The sequence below is a fragment of the Psittacula echo genome (genome assembly GCF_963264785.1).
Source record: "Psittacula echo genome assembly, chromosome: 5".
NCBI lineage: Eukaryota > Metazoa > Chordata > Aves > Psittaciformes > Psittacidae > Psittacula > Psittacula echo.
The window spans coordinates 70,175,290-70,196,274 of NC_137739.1; the positions used below are offsets into that span (position 1 = coordinate 70,175,290).

The window sequence follows — 20,985 nt, forward strand, 5'->3', positions numbered from 1 at the left end:
GCAGCTTTCTCAAATGCAGTGAGGAGATCTCTTTGTTCAGCGCTAATGCAATTGAAAATGCAGATTCAGATGGACCCAAAGAGTTTACAAATCCATGTCAGGCTGGTCAAAGCAAAAAGAGCCCAAAGGATTGTCGAATGGGGGGAAGCTTGATTACAACATTATTTTATTTTACATTAACTTTTCCTTTTGAAGCAGTATTTTAAAAGTTTACATACAGCCCCTAACTATAAATGTTAGAGCAAATGTACATTAAATGTGACTTACATTTAAGTGTATGTGGAGAATAAATATTACAAAATACAGTTTATCTGAAGTGAAATAAGATATCTGGCTTTAAATCAAGCAAAATGTTTAGAGATGCATTTTTTTTCCCTTCAGTGTTTTAGCTCAGCTGGCAAACCTAAACATCCATCATTGCCCTGCTTATTCTTCCATCCTGTCTGAGCTCACAGATAATGCATCTCCACATGGGGATCAGAGGCGATGGCTTCCCATAAAGCCCACCTTCCAAACAGCACAAGTAAATCAGCCTCAACAAGCCCTACAAGAGCTGCCAAGGAACAGAAAAAAACACATGAAAATGAACTAGATCAAATCAGGGTCTGTGCATGCATTTAACAGGTTCTGTCCTATGTAGTTAAAATAAACCTACTGTACCAGAGATGTTTTCATTGTAGTGCACAAACATCAAGTGCTAAGAGCATTCAGTTTATTGCAAAGAACCTGTTTCCCAGCAGATGCTCTGAATCCAATCTCATTTTTCTCTGATCTTGCTGGTTTTACATCTATCAGAGACTTTAGTCTCCTGCTACTTCTACAGCATTTCAAACCCCAACTCTTGACAGGCTTTGGGAAGCAGCGCAGCCCTGAGAAACCCCTGGCAGAGCAGGGCCTCCCCTCATGAGCTGCTTTCCAGCAAAGCAGCTTATCATGCTATTGCCAAGGGAGGTTTTGTTCACATACCCACACCAGCACAGTTCAGCAAAGACCAGGAGAGTAAGACAGAGACCAAGGTTTCCAACTTTGCCTGTTCTGCTCCTCCCCACAGCACAGGGTCAGCACTCCTCCGTGCACCCCTATGCTCAAAAGCTGATGTGGTATCAATGGTACACCTACTGTACTGCTGTCTAGGGCTTGGGCACTGAGGAACAAGATGCTCTCACCTGCTTCTGTTGAAAACCGCACCAAAAAAAAACCCAGCTCCTTGAGCTCTGTGGGGTCATAGTGTGGGAACCTGGACCTACAGCCCCAGGGAGCACCCCAGCCCTGTTGCATTTTGCTCCTCCCACAAGGTGTTTATTTTGCATTACATACACAGCAGCATTGTCCAGCAGCTCTGTCAGCACCCTGCCTCGCTGTGCTCTCAGGTGTGTTGCAAAGCACCCCACAGCACAGCAGTATCCTGCAGTAACCCCAGCTCATTCACAGCCCTGGAGCTGCAGCTCATCCATACAGTGGAGCTGATCACACTCTCAGCCTCTTGGCCTGCCCTTTGTATGCAGTTAATAAATACAGAAGGGAAATATCAAACCTGCCACTGTTTTGCTTCCTTTAGCTTCTGTGCTGGCCTACCCTGAGACCAGCACGTCCCACTTGCTGGCAGAACAGCATCATAGCAAAATAAGAATAAAAGGCATCCCCTGGCTATCTGAGTTTCTGCTGGCTGCTTTCCTGGGGAGCGAAGGGATGAGCTCCATCAGGATGTCAGCGCTGCCTGCATAATCCTACAGCAACAGTTAACGTTCATGCTTAACAGTTTTGTGAGCACAGACAATTGGCACTGTGGGAAGATGCTACCTCAGCACATCAAGACTGGGGATGGGGGGGCTCATCCCCAAGAACCTGCAGATGTGAGTTCCTAGGAAAGGCAGACAAGCCCACTAAGGGTGGAGGCCCTTAGTGCAAGTTGGGAAACTCCTGCTTTCTTCAGGGTAGCAAACCACCTTTGCCCTCATCCCTCACAGAGCCTGCAGCAGCATGGGGCAGGAGAGCACTGGCTGGGATGTAGCTTCTGGCAGGGTTTGAGCTGAAGCTGGGGACATGTCTACAAAACCAGATGGTGCCTTGGCAAACAGAATTAACTAAATGTTACTACCTTCCCCAGCCTCCAAGTGGCTTTCACAACACATTAGCACTCTTGACTTTTATCCTTGTCCGGCCACAACATCTTATCTTGCCTTTGTTTGCCAGCTCTGCTGCCACCGCATCCGGTATGCACCATGCTAGGAATGCAGACATAGGTAGGGAAGCAAGGGAGATTTTTTTACTTTAAAAATAAACAAATCCAAAACTGGCAAAGTTCTTTTTAAGGAGACTTTTGCCCAGACCCCATCATTGGGTCTATTCACCAAGTGACTGGTGTGACCCTGCAATATGATGTGTGCTCAGAAGTGGTAGCTGGGAACAGAGCTGTCAGGGGAAAAGCCAAGAGCTATAAAGGTGCAGGGGAAAAAAAACTGAGGTGAGATTTCAGCTGTTAACACATAGCTTCATGTGTGCAAGAGGCAGTTGGCACCCATGGAACCAGGGGAGGGAGACATGCTCATTGCATTCACAGGTCACCTTGCCAGCCCTCACCCCTCCATCAGGCTGGCATCCAAGGTAAAGCTAGTGTATAACCTATGGGGTAGTTGTAGCAAGAGATCTGTGTGCTAAAAACCTTCCACTCCCAGAGGGCTGGAGCCATCTAAGGTCCCACTTGCCTGGTGTGGCAGGTCCCATGGTGGCCAGATGCTGCTGCACATGAGGGCAGCTGGCCGAGAAACCCACACCCGCCAGAGATTGAAAACCATTTTATTCAATTAAATGCCAAGAGTGATCATGCAAATCAGCACAATCCCATCCCTGTTCCCATGACATTTTCCTGTTCAGTTTAATTGACTCTTATATTGGCCTACTGCCTCTTGGTTTCTTACCAGGAGAGATTTTTCATCACCAGTCCTTGAACCTACTCAAGGCACTGCCAGGAGCCAGCCACAGACAGTCCCAGAGGAGTGATGGGAAGGAGGATGCTGCCCATTATGGGGCAGGGCAGGGCTCGGGATCATTCATAAGCACATTCATTTTACATTGCTGCCAGAAGCAATCACCAGCAGGACAGTCAGCAGTGTTGGCGTGGACCTGGTTGGTCATTACATTTCACACTCAGTCTCTGGGATGAAGGAAGCAGCCTTTATCTCCCTTTCCCAAATAAACAGAACATAAAACCAGGAGAAACTCCCCAGAATACCGACAAATCTCAGAGTTTTTAGCCTAGATTATGGTTAATGGTTAACCTAAATGGTTAATTTATTCTTGTACAACCTTGTTCTCTTTGCTTTTCCATCCACATTATAGGATTGACCAGGACATGAGATCTAGTAGCCACATGCACCATGCCAGGGACAGCTTCACACAACCAAATCCTTCCCCTTTAGGGCCATACCTCTCATGGTGACCTCTCTTGTGGGGCCAGACATTCCTTCTGTAAATGGGCGCCAAGCACCGGCTCTGCCTGTGAGGACAAGGATGTGATTTCTGTGGTGCAGTGCTTGACTGGAAGCATCCAAACCGGCATCAAGGAAAGGAAAACACACAGATACAGTGGTGCACATAGGAGCACCCAGTCCTTTCTGCCAGCTGCAACGCCTCTATCTGCTGTGTGGAAATTGATGCTGGATACCACAAAATGTCCTGCTGCTGCACAGGATTCCCATCTCTTGGGAAGCCCTGTGGGTTTGCACAAAGCTCCCAGACTCACTGCCTCTCGGTGGCTGCTCTGCTCACACCGCACCAGCACGCAGCCCTGTGGTTTTCCCCCGCACGTTTCTTCTCCTCTCTGTCAGCAGCACTTGGGGGAATTTCACGGTGATGAAGCTACACGGTGATCAGTGGTGTTCGCCTGGGAAACAGAGAGCAGCAGAAATGGTCTAAATACTTTCAGGCTTCTGGCAGTTCACAGAGCAATACCCCGGCAAAGAAAAAGATATCTTGATTAGAATAATTATAATTGTCTTTTCCTTTGCTCTTTCTACAGAAATTCCAGGCTAAATTATCATCTAATTTCAGAGAGCTCCATGACCAAGATTATCTATGAGTCATTTGTAATTACGTGCCAGATTGTATTAAAGCATGAAAATACAAAGGTTTCTCATCAAATACTAAGTGAGGGAAGAGAGAGAATCAAATTACATTGGAGGAAGGTAACTGTTCCAGCCACTTTCTGATTCATAGCATCCAGCAAATCCAAAGGGAGGGGAAGAAAAAGAAAAAAAAAAAAAAAAAAAAAAGGAAATTTCTCATTTTAATTATTGTAGAATTGTGAAAAATGATAAATCACAGGAAATTCCAGTTTAAAGCTGACATACCATCCTTTCCCAGTGCTCTGCAAAACAGTGAAAAAAGCTTTAAGACTCTCCCATTCTGATGCTGCACTAATTCCCATGGGAATTTCTACCACAGCTTCACCCCAGTCCTGAGTTTAGTATTAAGAAGTGTATAAAACCTGCCCATTCAGAAATGCAGCCCATATCTACCCAAGTTTAGCTGGGAGCAGCAGACACGCCAACTGCTATCCTGCACACCCTCATGCCCAGCAGCAGGCAGTGTTCCTGAACTCCTGCATCCCTGTCTGGCCACCTCCCCAGCCCAGCTTTCCTGGCAACCTGGGGCTCTTCTCCCATAGCAGGATATCCACAGCCCTGGATTTGCACCAGTGGTGAGCCCCATGGTCAATCCTGGCATGCTGCATATTGTATTTTAAATAGCCAGAGGGAAGCAAAGGCAAAAACATTCCCCACATGGAGATGTGGAGAGAAAAGGAAGGAGGACATGGGGTGTTGGAAGCAGTCATTGGTTGTATGCACAAAGTGCAGGGCTGCATGTCAAGGGAGACCCACATGACAGTCTTGACAAGGCTGTAACATGTGTTCACTTCATAAACAAGTGCACACATGAACTTTAAATTAAATATTAACACGTTGTACAACTTGAATGGGGCCATTCATCTGTCCTTGGAGAACAGAGTCCTGTTTTTTCCCTACAAAAATGAGCATTATTGAGCAGTCATAGACAACAGGGAAATATCTGAAACCTCAGCAGCCATGTGCAAGCAAAGCACAAGAGATGATGACAGCTCCTGTATGACTCAAAGGTCTGGGATACATCCCCACAGACTTCCATGCCTCTGGTTAACTTGGAAGCGATCACTGCAGCCACAGCCAGGGCTCCTCCAGGTGCACCCACCTACCACATCCCAGGACATCACTCCTACCTCTGCTCTCCACAGACATACAGCAGCTCAAACTACTCACCATCAGACATACAGCTTTTCCAGAGAGCTGTTTCGGGAGAAACTGAACTCCTTTCATTTGGTTTCCTTGGCTTTCCTGATAACCTCTCCCAAGCCTGCAGTGAAAGCTCTGCCCTGACTTGCATAATCTCTCCATTACCCTTGGCCCCAGCATAGAGCACTGGGAAAGCATTGCACTGGGATTTATGCCCCAGTGCCCTGTTCACAGGCTTGCCCAGCTCATGAGAGAAAATAGCAATAGGGTTACACAGGTGCCTTATATCACGCTTGGCTCACACAAGTCAGATGAAGGTAAAATGTCAATAGCACTGATTTACTCAACCCCTGTGAAACAAGCACCATCATCACAGGTGTTTGTAAAAGCCATGAGAAATGAAATAGAAAACATTTGCATCTAGCATCCCTAGGGTGGCATGGGAAACATCTCACTCACTCCCAGCCATACAGCTACCCTGTGCCTTGAGTCACCCCTGCCAGCTGAGCCCATGGCACACCTCACCCTCCACAGCTCACCTTTGAAGCCTTCCACAGGACCTGGAAAATTTTATCTTTTGGCAAGAAACTCAACCCATTCCTGCTGCCCTGGAGAGGCCCTGCTGTTTTGCTTAACTAAAACAAGGAGAGCTTGGGATGCAAGTGTCTCCTACAGCTTCCTGCATCTGCCTAGATCCATAAGGACTCTCTGCCAAAGGAAGGGCACAAATTCACCTTTCCCTTCCCCATCTCACTGGAGTGTCTGGAAACAATGAGATCCTTTAGGTGGAACTTCATTTACACATGACCTTCCCCGTGCAGCATTTCTCCAACACATGTGGTTGGCACAAACATCTAGATGAATGCTTATGTGTATCTATTGAGTGGGGGTTTGAGGGCAGCCAGCCCTGGGCCCTAATGAGCTCCTGCCTTCCCATCTCTACCCTTCAAGTCCTGATCTTCAGTGAAACATTAGGGACCAGTACTGGTGATCCCTGTGGTGGATGACAGTGCTGCAGAGCACAGGCAGATTTCAGGGACAGTAGCGGGCAGGAATTTCATCTCCAGCTCCATATTGACACTGTAACCCATGTGCTTTCCTGGGAAGAGACTTGTACTTTAGAGGGTAGAGAAAGTTCATGGTCACCATGACTCTCGATCAAAAGAGCTCCAGAAGCAGATCGAGCACTCACTTCTGGAGGGATCAGAGCACTCTGGGGTTGTTCTGATGAATCTATGCCACAGCGCATAGACACAGGCACCACAGCAGTGGGCCAAGGACACGAGGACATCCATAGCATTCAAGATGTGGCCCACATGAACTTCAGGTTTCATTGATGGAGTCCAAATTAAACATGCTCATGCACCAGGACATGACACAACTTTAGTAATAGAAGTGCAATGTGGGAAATGAGAGAAAGAAGCTAGCAGCAGCAATTAATGGGCAGGGCAAACAGGCCAGCTGCAGTTTATTCTACATGTGCTTCAGACATTCTGAATTCTCTTCATTCCACAAAGTTTTTGTGATGCCTGCCGCATGAGCATGTTTTAAATGCCAAATTTAGCTGCAATGAGCGCTGCTTAGCAGCCTCATAAATGCTCCTCCTGCCTCTTGCAAAGTGGCAAATAAACAAATTATTAATCTAAGATATTTATGGTGCAACTTAAAAAAAGCTCTTTTGTTTTGCAGCAAGTTGTGGCTGGTTAATAGCAGAAGGGAGGTACTTAAGCATCTTGCTCTTTAGAACAATCAGGACTTCAAGGCTGAAAGGTGAGAATGGGATTTCCCCACCTCACTCCTGGTGACTACAAGGCAGACACTGTCTCAACAACTCACCTTTATGTTCAGCAGAGAGAAACAGGCAGCCCAGGGTGTCACCAAGTGAAGATCATAGAATCATAGACAAAATTACAACAGATGCCCCCTATTTGCTAATTAGTATTAGTATTGCAAAGCTGAGGAGAAAATGAAGAGCTGGTACCTCCCTTGATACAGAGGTACCTTTGTTGGTGGGATCCTGAAGGGCAGCTGATCACAACCTCCTTCCTAAGCTCCTCCTGAGCAGTGTGGCAGGGAAATGCACTGCTGTTAGAAGAAGGAAACTTCTTCATGTCAACTCGTTGGGGCTCACAGAGCTTTTCCAAGCAACTGTTAGGGTTCTCAGGGCTCACAAGTAGAGAAATTCTCCTCTGCTGAGTGCGAATGGCCTAGCAAAATTCCTTATTTTCCTTCTTATACATTGGTGAGGTCATTGTTAACAAGTCCATCACTACAGGTCCCAGGTATCTTACAGCATGTTATTTCTCACTGGTGTTTAGGTGATCCTACATGTTCAATCTGGAGAGAAAGGGGAAGGCTTTTCTTAATGACCTGTATAGCACACATAGCTGCAAGGCTTTTCCAAATCTGAAGAATAGCTTCTGAGATTAGATCAGCTAGATCTAGAAAAACTAGAAGGACAAAGGTCTCCAACAGTGCAAAAACCTGACTCTGAAGTTTGGCCAGGTGTGACAGGGTCAGCAGTCCAGCCACAGGAGGAACAAAAGGTTGGACAGACTAAGAAGGTAGCCAGGCAATTACTCATTTAGTAGGCATCTTTTATTGCTTTTGTGAAGCATGATTCATCTCTTAATATGTGCAGGGACAGTCAATCCTCTGGCTGTGTAAATGAATCACCACGCACTCCCCACTCCCTGCTCCCATGAGGCCAAGACCCTGCACAGCCAAAACAAACCCTCAGAGGAAGCAGGTCTGAAAGTCAGCAACCACTCACATAAAAAAACCCCACAAACAAAAGCTCACATATTTAAAGGGATAGAAACCTTCCCTGTCATGGATTGGGTGTTCCAGATGTGAGTATACTCTTTATCAGACAGCTCACACCTCCAAAGAACGTGGCACTGGTTGCTCAAGAGAGAAATAAAGGCATAGAAGAACCATTGAGACCTGAAAAGGTTTTTTTGACAATCATGTTCGTACCTGCTTTCAACACAAGCATTTTGTACCTCAGGAGATTTAGCAAAGGTGGAAGAAGGAAGCCAAGATTCACAAGGCTGTCCCGCACTAACAAGGTCTCTCCCATCTCCTTTTTCTTATTCTCACATGCTGCTGATGCCGATATCCATAAAGGATGTCCACAAGGAGCTGGCACACTGCTGTCCTGCCTGTGAGGGGATGCCTGTAAGCTTCCCAAAAAATTTTACTACAGCAATGGAATGAGGCAAGTACACGAGAAATGCAATATTTCTCCTGAACTGCAGCAAGTTAATGACATTTCCCTCTCCCTTTGCACCTCTGTAAATCACAGCGTGACGGTGGAACTCAACGATGTTACACTGATGTAAAACCGCCCTCGAGAGGAACCAGTCGGCATAAATCATCCCCTTCTATTTCCTAGTACATAATCTGGTGCCAAGCTCCACCAAAACCAAGGAGAAAACATTCCCAAGATTTTTCCAAAGGCAATAGTCTAAGCACAAGTTTAAATGTCTGCCATTACAGTTTTCTTTATCTCATTAAAATGACTTGAAAAACCATCTGCTAGCTAATAAAGACTTTTTAAAGCTTTAATATTGTATTTTATAATGAAATATACTAAGGGGAAAACAGGACATGTATTTAAAAAGACAGAACAGCAACAATCTGCTGTTCTTTCACAGAAAGCCAGTAATGTTCACTTCCCTGACTAATTAAAGAGACTGAAGATCTCAGCCCTTTGAATGTTTCTCATACAAATACCATAATTCCTAAATGCCTTTACATCTTTCTTCAGACTGCTCTTGGACACTGCATCCTTGCTGTTATCACTGTCAGGTTTAAAAAGGCAGATTTCACTTTCATGTCTGACTCCATTCCATTTTGTTAGCTTTTCACACCTTAAATATTTGTTACAGACTGCAGGGATTCCAGCAGGTAACTCTGCTTCCTCTAGAGACATTTTCTGGGTTTGCTGGCAGATGGGGTGACCACGAGTTTGACTTCCACCCAACCATAAGGGTGACTCTGGCACCGGACTGAGTCTCACCAAGCACTGATGGCTGCACCATCCAAGGATGCAACACAAGGTTTTGATGAGCTGCGATCCAGAAGCAAAACCCACTCCTGTCCCTAAAGCTCTTCTCCAGCGCTGGTTGAGAAATAGTTGTCACTCCTGCCTCCCAGTTAGACCAGACTGTCTGTGCCATGCTCCCAGCTCAGTCCTTTCTCACATGTTGCACCCTCAGACACAAGGACTCTCTTCATTACTTCCTTCTTGCTGTTCCTGGATGCTGCTGTGGCTGGGACATTGTTGCTTTCTACACTGAACTCACAATATCTGCAACAGTGCCTGACACAAGTGAGAGCAGCACTTCCAGAAACTATTTCACAACATCCATCTTTTCCAAAAATACCAATGATTGCATGTTACAGAGAAGGGCAAACAACACAGGCAGTAAGGGTCTACGTGTAAAGGGGACTTGGCAGCCCCATGCCAGTTTGCCAAAAGTCCTTGGTGGTTCTAGATTCCCTCAGCTTCTACATTCATTTCCTTCAGCTACCCATAAGAAATTGTACAAGAGGTGAGGTCATCACAGACAGCAAAGCAGACTCAGCGCAAAGGCATGGGTGAAACCTCCGAGTACTAGAACTGCACTCTTTCCAGGAACAGGAGCTACTGTGTCCCAGTCCTTTTGCCTGCTGAGTCGTTGCTGGGCAGGATCTGGCAGTGAGCGCTCTATAGTCACTAGCTGGAGAGCAAGTCAGGCACCATGCTCATGTGAGCAGTTAAGAGTGAAGAGTAAGGGATGACATGGGGAGCCATCTGATACACTTTCACACACACACAAACACGCTCCTTCCTTTGCAGTATTAGGAAACACAGAGACTTGTCTCACAGTGAAATGAGGAGGAATTTCAGATCACAGCTTACCAGCCTAGGTCTCCTCCACTGTGTTCGCTACTTGCTTCTCTACCTCTGGTGAGGGACATCCCTGTCTCTGACATCTAGAGCAACTGATGCTTGCACGCTCCAAGTTTCACCACAATTCTCTGCCCGTGCTGCTTTCCTCCTCTTTTTGTCTCACTTAACATCTCTGCTCTTCAGTAGTGATTGCTTACTCCTGCTGAGCACTGAGCACTCTGCACTCAGTGAATTCAGGGCTCACTTCCTTGCAGAAGGAAAGCTGCAATCCCCCGCAAGGTCCTTGCAATTTATTGCAGTAGAGGGAGTAACTTAAAAGTAGACACACACATGCCAAGCCCCTCAAAAGCATTTTCTTGGATGGCAAGGTGGCCTGTGCCCCAATCAATCTAAGATCTACCCCAAGAATTTAATGATAGCTAAGCCTGGCTGGGAAAGCAGGCTTGAAATGACACTGGAAGAGCCACAGCCTTCCTTCCAAACCACATCCAAGTCCTGTAATAGCTGTGTCTTCATCCTGCCTACCTCTGACCTTGACTTGAGGTGTCACAGATGGCCTCAATTGCTTATCTCCTTCTGAGCATCATACATGCTGTAGTAGTCAAGATGGATTAATGGATGGGACTGATCCATGGGCTGAACACAGCCCTTGGGACCCCCAAACTACCTCTCTGCACAGTGGTATCAATACAATTGCTTGTCCCCACTGATGTGTGCAACAGACTGGGACAGATGTAATCTCCTAATTGATGGACTATCATCTGTCTTCTGAGATGTAGCCCCTTTCGCACTGGTATTATATCCACAAGCAGTGACAACACTTAGGGTCTAAGCTGGGCAGCTCTACAGGGGTTGATAGAGACCTTTTGCTTGCCAAGTGGCTAGGGGAGTCAACATTTGCATGAGTGCCAAGAACATTGGCCAGAAGTGTTTTAGATGGCATTTTATTAATGTAGTGCAGCCAGCTCCTCTGAAAAAGCATAAAATGTACAGGGAAGATGAGCAAGTGGAAAGATCCTTCATTTTACTGCAGGCAGCAAAATCCTCTCAGCCTCTTCCTTGTAGTGCCTGGTGGTCCAAAGAGAAAACACAATGATTCACATTGCACTGATTTGCTGTTGGAAACTTCAGAGCTTACAGTAGGCCCTACAGATTTAATGCAGCACGCAACAGTATCAAGCAGTATTTCCCAGTAGCCTGGTGCTGGAGTTTGCTTGAAAATCATGGCTAAAGTTCTGAAGCCATCTGCTTTAGCTATATTCTACCCTGTGTCAACCCATGAATCTTACTTGGATTGTACTGGTATGTGTGCGAACTCTGCCCTGGTGAGCTTCCAGTGCATGCACAGGAATCAAAGCAGATACAAAGAGCAAACACCCATGTGCATAAATAGTACATGCAGATTTTGGCCTCCAAACTGTGTTGACCAGATGCTGATAAAATAACATGATTTTAACTCAGCATACACCTTATTTATCAAGATATCACAACTTTCAGAAACAAGCACTGGAACAGTTCCACTAAACACACACACTATATATTGTTCCCACAGTTAGTTAATTATATAGCTCAGTGGAAAAGACTTGTTAATGTTATGCAGTTTACAGAAAGTATCTACATTTATCAGTGAAAAATATCTTGTAAAAAACACTTGCCTGATTAGACATTGTCGTCTTCCCTTTTACAGACGAAAGAAACCTCCGAATTATAAATTTTGGCCACTATAAACCAACCATGCAGCAATCAAAAACAAAGGTTCATAAGAATGAAGATAGAAAAATCAGAAATTAGAAGGAGAGCATTGTAAAAGATGGATTCTGCAAGGGTTTATCTTTTTATTTACAGCAAATATATTACAGTAAAAAAGCTTAACATGGCTCATATTGTGGTTGTGTAAGGACAATACATATGCTTACATCAAACAGGTTTAATTTCCTCGGCACTAACTGAACCAAATGCAAGAACGCAACATAAAATTAAGAAACAGAACATGTATTAGGCAAATTCTACATTAACTGTACACATCTGCGGCTGGAGTTTCAACGCAATCCAAAGAATACAAACAAGCCATCAGGATGGCAAGATCTTTTTCAACAAACATGTTTAATCCTCAAGACGAGGCTGTCTGGCACCATTTAAAAGTTGCTGTACCGAACACAGTGATTTTAAGGGAATGTCATAGATGATTAAGACGCTGAAAATGCACTCACCACACTGAAGAATCCCATTATTTTCCTTATTTTTGTCTTTTTTTTTGACTCCCACCATGCAAGAATGTAAAAAGACTGCATGGCAGACAAGCTGAATGCAACTGCTGGAGGGCTTTGCCTGTCAAAAACAAAGTGACTTGCAGCAAGAGACATGCTTTATGCAACAAACCCAATGATATATAGCTTGTTTGAGTTCAAATACGAAGATCTAGGAACAACAGATGTTGAAGCCTTATAAGCTCTCTTCATTATAACCAGAATCCTGAGAAAAGCAGGGTCCAAATTACTCCAAGTGAATTTAGGCTTACTTGTATGCAACAAAATTGTCCAGATACCTCAACAGTAGTAAACAGAGTTAATGCAGTGTTAATCTTTCTACATTTTAATGACTAGCTATAAAACCAGAAACTAGCGTGTTCTAATCTGTTTACATTTCCTGAGCTTAGTTAAATCAAGAAGGAATGAACATTATAAAAACCCTGGTAAGTCACCAATAAATTAAAAATGTACATAACCACTATCACTTAAGAAGCTTTACAATGCTCGGAGTGAAGTCTGCCTGTCTGATTACCATGGCTTTTCCTTTAGAACTCCTGTACAGAAACCATGCCATTAACTTCACCAGCAATACTGAGACGCTATGGAATTGTAGGTCTTTTTTTTTCTGCTCTCCAAGTGGCTTCTAGCAGACCATACGATAGCCGTTCCTAATCAAATCAGATGAAACCATTCAAAAACTGCAATCCTCTACTTCCAGTGCAAGAAACAATGTTCTCAGAAACGCAGCGTGCTACTGCAATTATAATTTCCTAGCAGCAGCTATCTGGGTGGACTCTGGGCTCCCGCACATAACATCACCACACCAGCAGCAGGGTTAGTATCCTTTAGGGGGAACAAACCAATGAAAATCTACACAGAAGACCGGAGGAAAGACCCTCAGCAATAAAAAATTTATCTTGGTGGTTTCTTTAAGAGCCAACATCTTGTATTTGAGAAAAGCACTGGACCTCCATGAGTCATACACATGTTTACTTATGCATGTTTATTTCCTGCATAGAGAATAATGTGTACCTTGGAATAAAACCCAGCTTTGAGAATATACTGAGACTATGGGTATTTGTCGTAATGCTATTGGCAGAATAATCCAAACCCAAATGCTCAAACTCAACTGTCCCAAAGACTTGCAGAGCACGAACTCTGATAAAACAAACTACTTTTAAAAATCTGCTTACAGCATGATTTTTAATTTGTGGTGTGGATAAAAGAGAGGTAGAAAGGTTTATCCCCTCAATATTATTTTTTGTGCAGTATTTATAAAGTATCAGAAAAAAATCTATAGGCTTTTGGTGAAAATACCAATTTTTCCTCTAAGAGTTATATGGAATCTCTTCTTTCCACTGAAGTGCTGTGAACTAAGCAACTGGAATCTGGTTCAGAAAAGCTCTTCTTCCCATTAGCTTCATTACATCATTTGTGTTACTGAATTCTGCTTTCAAGAAGTTATTCTGGAAATACTCCTATACAGGGCTCAAAAATACCTAGCAGATACAACCTACCTAAAAAACTACATTTAAAAGCCAAATAATATCAAGTCCGCTCCTAAAAAGAGCACTCACTCTTGCTCTACTTACATGATCCCCCTTATGCATGCTACTGAGATGGAGAAGTATGGAAGGCCTTTTGGCTGTTCCCCCCTTGTTGCTGACAACCACAGGTATGAGCAGCATCATCACTCTGGCTGATAATAGCTACAGAGCTTCCTAAGGCAGCTTCTCTTCCTCCCATGATTCACCCTCTGCAGCATTGATGATCGATGGTGCTTTAGTGATGAACACTCCTCAAAAAGGGTAGGAAAGACGAGTTGACCAGGAGAGACAGCTTAAGAGAAACCACATTGGTAAGACAAATATCTATCTTTCCCTGGTGTAAGACCAGCCTGCAGTGCTAAAGTTTTTATGACTGTCACTAGACAAGGGAAAGAGATGAAAACATTCTGGGTACCACAGCTGCAGTCATCAAGAGTGTGGTCCAGAGCGCAGTGCATTCCCCACTGAGCCAAGAGCCTCGAACCAAGCAGTGCCAGGGAAAGGCAAGTCAGAGATAACAGGGTGGGATCTGGCAATAAGGGCTCCATCCCTAATCCCCAGTCTAACTGCACTGGGAGAGCTGATGGATCTGGAAGAGAAGGACCTGCCTGTTGCCATTTTGGGGCACAAGGGCTGGAGCATTACTGCTCCATTACTACATTACTCAAGTAGCAGCGACTGTCCAAGGGTGGGATTTGAGCCATGAAAGTCAGATTGCTGCATGGTGACCTTTAATTTACCCAGAGAAAGTTAAATACATTACATTAAATTAAATTTGGCCAAAGCAGATGCTAGCTTATTTATTAAAAAGATCAGCTTTCTCTTTCCTTCAGCCAGTTTTAGAGACAGGCAGCTCCTGGGAGCAGACCGTCATTCTAACTCAGTTGGACAAGAATAGCAACAGAGAGACAGTCAGAGTGACTCTCCTGCAGCAGTAACAGCCACAAGAAGACCTGGCTGTTCCTAGGAATGCCCAGCAAAGGCATGTGAGCATAGCATTGCTGCCTGCTTGCTCTCTACACTTGCCTCATGCAGGTCTTCTCCCTCCTTCCAAATAAACCACATAGGACAGTGGAAAATGATTCTTCACTGCCAACATTGTCTCCTACTGTCATCCTTTTAAGAAATCTATTGATTGATTAGTACAAAGAAGTATTTATTTAATTTCAAAGAAACCAATAACTGCATTGCAAACATATAACTTGTGATTTTCTGATAGACTTGGGTAAGGAAGCTTGTATACAGTAACAGCGTCATGTTCACAATACACGCTGGAAACGTTTTCTTTCTTTCAGTTGTAGCATTATGAAACAACTAATGCTACTGTACTGAAATACTCAACAGGCACACTTTTCCTTTTTACCCGTTCTATCTGTCCTTCAATTTGCTCCCCTTCAACAGCATGCCTAAAAGCACAGTCACATAGAAATGTGTTGCTTTCAGCCACACATGCTTTATACAGTCTATTTTGTCTCTTTTCTTTTGTTCTCTGGAAACATTATTCCCATTAACTTCATCCTCAAACTATGATCCACCAACATAAAGAAAAATTCAAGTACAAACCAAACACTGTTGCTGGGTTATGGGTCAATGTAAACTGACCAGAGTCAATGGCAACCTAAAATTCACTTACAAAAGTAAGGACTGTTCGATTACATTTGCTGACCATAGAAAGCTTCTTTCATATAAAGAAACCTAATTAAACTCATACAGTTTGAAGACTGAAGATTTGCTGGGAACAAGACACAGTCCATGTCCTTTGGAAGTAAATGGAACTAATAGCCATCATCATCATCCCCGTCACAGCCATAATCTGAAATACACAAAGACAAAGGCATATAAAAAATACAATATTCCAGCTAGATACAACAGAAGTCTTGCTACTTTCAGGTTGTTTTTCCGCTGCGTAACTAGATGGTAAGTTTCGTCTTAAGCAAGCATTTAAAAAAAATCAGGTATTTTCTTAGGGCTAAATAAAAAGTTCGTGCATGTACCTCCCTCAATGAAATAAAGTTATTTGTAAGCATCTTTGTGTAAATATCTCTTCTGACTTGTCACTGGGACCTCATTTAGGAATACCTGACACATGAATAAATGAAATATTTGGTTTAATTTGGAGGTTAAGGTGATCAAGCCTGATTGTCACAAGTAATTTGGAACATGGAGGCTGATAAGCAGCAACATACATTTACAAGTAGGCACGGTCCTCACTAGACATAGCCACTGAGAAAAAAGCTGACTTGTTTACATTATTCATGAATTCATAGGCTGAAACTGCAAGGGTTCAGAGATAGCTCAGAGTTCCCATCAACATCAAAGGAGTCGTGCCACAAATCCTGACCAACACATCTGACTCAGATCTCCACTGTCTACTTACTCCTAGATGAGCAGCTTAAAATTTTGCCTAGACTTTTTTTATCCAGTTTTGTTTTCTTAAACAACGCTGAGTGCAGAGACTGAGTGACGTGTGTGTCAGAAGGCAAGCCTGCGTGTTTCTAATGCACCAATTTGCCTTCCGTGTGCTATGATTCTGAAGGCAGTGAATCAGATACTTTCTGTTGCGCAGTCAAACCTGTGGATAGCCATTACATATGAGCATTCATTAAAGTTAACCTTTATATTAGAAACTCAATACAGTGCAACCAACATTTTATCCAAAGAGGTAAGCAAATGCTCGGAAGCAGAATTAAATGTAATTTGCAATAATTTGAGTAGAATGGGTGAAGTTCACAGCCTGTAAATCCTGCAGTTATTCCAGGCAGACAGGTCTAAAATCTATGATGAAAACAGTTAGAAAGGAGTTATTTGTTTTGCTGATAGCTCTGCACACCTGTGTCTCAATGCTGGGAATACTCCTTTCCTTTTCTTTTCATTTTTACTGTTTTTTAACTCTGACTTTTCAGCTGTTGTCCAGACCAGACAGGGAGCAGTGGAATGTTCTCAGAATGGTTTAAAGATAGTAACATTTACAAAGAAAAAAAAAGCTCAGTGACCTTTATTCTATTTTTGTGGGGGGGGTTATTAATAAACATGGACCCACCCTCCCCCACACAGGTGCCTTTTCTTGGGAACATTATTCTAATAATAAATGCAGAAAACAAACTGTTTTTCCTACAGTTCAGCAATTATTTTCCAGTGGAGAAATCAATCTAAAAGCAACAGACGCTTTTGTGAAATGTATACATATTGTCCCTGAACACTAAATTAATAGCACTGGAAAGATTTTTGCAATAAATAACATTTCAGTAGGAAACTTACTCTCATCTTGTTTTTCACAACCCGTAATTGGCAGCTTTCACTTAAAAAAATATTTTTGTGTATTTTCAAAGCTTAAGTTTCTATAGGGAAGTTTTTAATAAAGTATAAATGTGGATGCACCCGGTTTTTACCTTTTCCTGCCACCAAAGAAACCTAAATTAAATGAGTGGCTTTTTTGGGTAACCCAAAGAAATTAGCACACATCTGTGTACCATACAGCATGTTGTATGCTATCAACGTTACTTCTGTACTTGGTGAAGAACTACTTCCTCCTAACACTTTTCCCAGAAGTGGAGTGGGACCATTCATGCTGTTTTGAGTTGGACAGCCATGTAGCCAGGGCTCAGGGACAACTGGATGTCGCTGCAGCCCTAGCTGAGGAAGGAGGCAGGCGCAGGACAGCTTCGCCTGGGAGGCAACAAGCCCCAAGCACTGCTAATGGAGAGGTCACTGATCCCGCAATTCCTCAGATCCATGCTAATAAACCTACTTCAGAAAAATGTGTATAACATCAGTTTGTTTCTAAGAAATCCTCTTAGACTAAAGCTCAAGAAGCAAAGTTTTCTCAGGAGCAGTCTCTAAGAAGGTCAGGTTTTGGACAAGGGTGACTCTAGGCTTTCTAACAGGAATGGGCAATGCTGGAAATGTGGCCGTAGCTCTGCACAGGACAAGATGCCAGAGAACAGGGACAAGCAGGGAAAACCTGTCTGTCCTCAGCCCTGAAACAACAAACCCCACAGCATCAGTAGATGGTAATTTAGGCAGCAGTTTACCGTTTCCTCCCATTAACTGCAACGCGCTCATGCAGTGATCATCATCATCTTCTATTTCTTCCTCTTCCACCTCTTCATCAGGGTTGTAAGCTACTGGGCCACTCTCCACTAGCACAGCTGCTGCTTTTTCTAAGCCAGGGGCTTCTGCTTGTGCACTTGGAAAAGTCACCTGCAAAAAAGGGAAAGGGACAGTAGAGCAGCCCTTCCTTTTGTTCAATATTTGTATAAAACTTAAGCAGCTTCCAAATGACAGGACAGGAGAGCTGGAAGCCCATGTACAGTGCTAGAGGCTTAGCTGTTCTAGGGGACATGCAACTTGCTCAAAGAAATGTTGCCCGAATGGAAGTCAGGCACAAACATCCAATTTTCACATAATTCATAGCCAGGTAACTGAAATATCCAGAGACGGTAACAGCAGAACTAGGATCCTCTTGCAAGCACAAGGTAAGGAGAAATCTGTGAGTGAAGGCTCCTCAGTAGAGCTTTGGGTAAAAACTTACAACCTTTTCCTCATTGTGCTTGACTCACATCAGGCCTATTACACAATAACAATATTATTGACATTTTAATGATAGCAAAAATGTACCCTTCAAATCACAAAAAAACCCAACATGTATTGGCTTTGACAGCTCTTGGGTTGGTTTTATTTCGAGTCTCAATGAGATATGGAACAAATTGCACTCTTTAGACAGCACCTAACATGATGGCAGAGCACTAGGTTGATAATACACACCAGCACCAGTAACATTACCTATAAAATTCATCAGAATAATGATCTCCAAAGACTAACTTGGGAATTGATCATTAACAGACCCATTCGGTATGTGTACCTCTCCAGTTAGCTGTTCCAAGGTTAGGCAGGACACAGCAGGGAGGGTGAAAAGAGGCAAGACTGCAAGGAATCAGAAGTGAATTAGGAGAAAGTAATATTGGCTCTGGTTCATTAATGACAGATCTGGGAATGGGGCAGGAACCAGCAACACAGTCTGCCCCAGTACAGCCCAGGCTCTGGTCTCTCTGAAGTTCTCACTTCCACAGTGTGCTCAATCTAGGGCTGTATCTCCCTCTCTCATCCAGGGAAGAATTACCACAGGAGCTTTGGTCCCCGCTATACAAAAAAATTGTAGACAGGAGAGGGTCCAGAGAAGGACCATAAAGATGACCAAATGACTGGGAAGCCATGTCAGGAAAGGATGAAGGAGCTGGGCTTGTGTAGCCTTGAGAAAAGAAGGCTCAAGGGAGACCTTATCACCACGTTCCAGTATTTAAAGGGTGGCTACAAAGAAGATGGAGACTCCCTTTTTACAAGGAGTCACATGGAAAAGACAAGGGGTAATGGGCACAAGACTCTCAGGAAGATTCCCGTTGAACACAAGAGGAAAATTTTTCACAATGAGAACAATCAGCCATTGCAATAATCTCCCCAGGGAAGTGGTGGATTCCCCAATGTTGGACACTTTCAAGACTCAACTGGACAGGGTGCTGGGACATTTAGCCTAGGTCATGCTTTTTCAAGAAAAGTTGGACCAGATTATCCTTGAGGTCCCTTCCAAGCTGGTATTGTATGATTCAGTGATTCTTTATCTCCACCAGCTTTGTCACAGTGTACTTTTCACCTCTGTTCTGTACTTGGACTATTTGGGGTTTCCACATTACAGCCTGTGGCCCAAAAGGACACTCCATTAATGGCAACTTGAAGAACACTGAAAATTAACCATTAACACTGTTTCATCATGTAAGTAATTTTGAGAAAAGAATACTTAACAGTACCTGCCACTACTCAGCAGTTACCAGCACTGAGAGTCATCTCCTCTACTAGGAAAGAAGGAGAAGACCAGGACTGCTTCCTTGGGAAGAACAGTGGTGAGACGCTCCTCACAATCAGTGGTCCAAAGGAGACCAGGAAAGCCCAACTCCTCTGGTCTCCACCACAAGAAAAGTCCTACAGCACTTTAGGCTTTAAATTACAGTATGGAACTGTGTACTGCTGCATCTTCTGCAGTTCCATTAGCAGTAAGTTCTGACTTGGTGTTGTTAATGTATTTTTATTTATTTATTTATAAATGTATTTACTTAGGATGCAGTAAATCCCAGAATCCCTGTAACTCCAGGCACTTCAGAGGTACACCATAACAGAAAAGCCCTGTACCAGAAAGTTGATAGTCTAATTATTCAAACATCAAAGCAGTACCTGAATGTATCATATACCATGACAGTCAATCTAAAGAATCTGCCTGAGTTTTTCAAAGTCACCTAAGGGTTTGCTCCAATAGCTCATTAATAGGGCAAAAGACACCCATTAATTTTAATAGAAAATCAAGTATTTAGATATTCAGACCACTCAAAGACAGGTTTTCATGATTTTTTAATGCTCAAATTAATCATATTATTTACAGGCACTTCCTCCAGTTTATTTTATATTTCCTATCACTGCTTTTGCCTCTAGAGTGATCAAATTGAGTCTATCTAGGTTTTCAGTACAAACATAAATAGACGCAACAGTTTCAGACGAATCAGCATCATAATATATATCAATTTATATGCTTAAAAGTATCCATCTGCTCTGAAAAAGTGGGTGAATATAAAGGAGCTACAATTGAGTCATTATTTTTTAAAATTGCACCATGCTAATTAAAATGTGACCTTCTTCTAATTATCATGTCCACTTCCAGACAGCTATACTTCTAAAAATGTGCAGAGTTTTCTAATGAGCATAGCATAAGAAGTGAAAATGTATTTCCCCAGGCAGGATATCAAACTGCTTCTGAAAATCAATGGGTTTTAGTAATTTTAAAAATAAGGCAGTCAAATAATGCCTTTAAATAGAACTTCCTGAATTCACTTCCAGACGTCCTGGACTTGAGTTTTGCACATATATTTATGGATAGATGAACAACTGGCAAAGCACATTAAACTCCTCAAGGTAACTGGTTCACTTTCAAAAGGGTGTCAGTGTCACATGTTCATGGGGAAAAAGTAGGATAAATATCT

General features: G+C 43.3%; 1 protein-coding gene across 1 annotated transcript in view; it reads right to left on the reverse strand.

Annotated features, from left to right (window-relative positions):
- Nucleotides 1-15,738: 15,738 nt before the first annotated feature.
- Nucleotides 15,739-20,985, reverse strand: part of BRF1 (BRF1 general transcription factor IIIB subunit) — a gene marked incomplete at its 3' end in the record, with an annotated part of 179,077 nt that continues 173,830 nt past the window's right edge. Inside the window, exons 17-18 of the mRNA XM_080617127.1 lie at nt 17,995-18,163; nt 15,739-15,776 (exon numbers count right to left, since the gene is read on the reverse strand). Of these exons, the coding sequence (XP_080473253.1) occupies nt 15,739-15,776; nt 17,995-18,163 (207 nt within the window). The remainder of the gene's footprint in view (nt 15,777-17,994; nt 18,164-20,985) is intronic.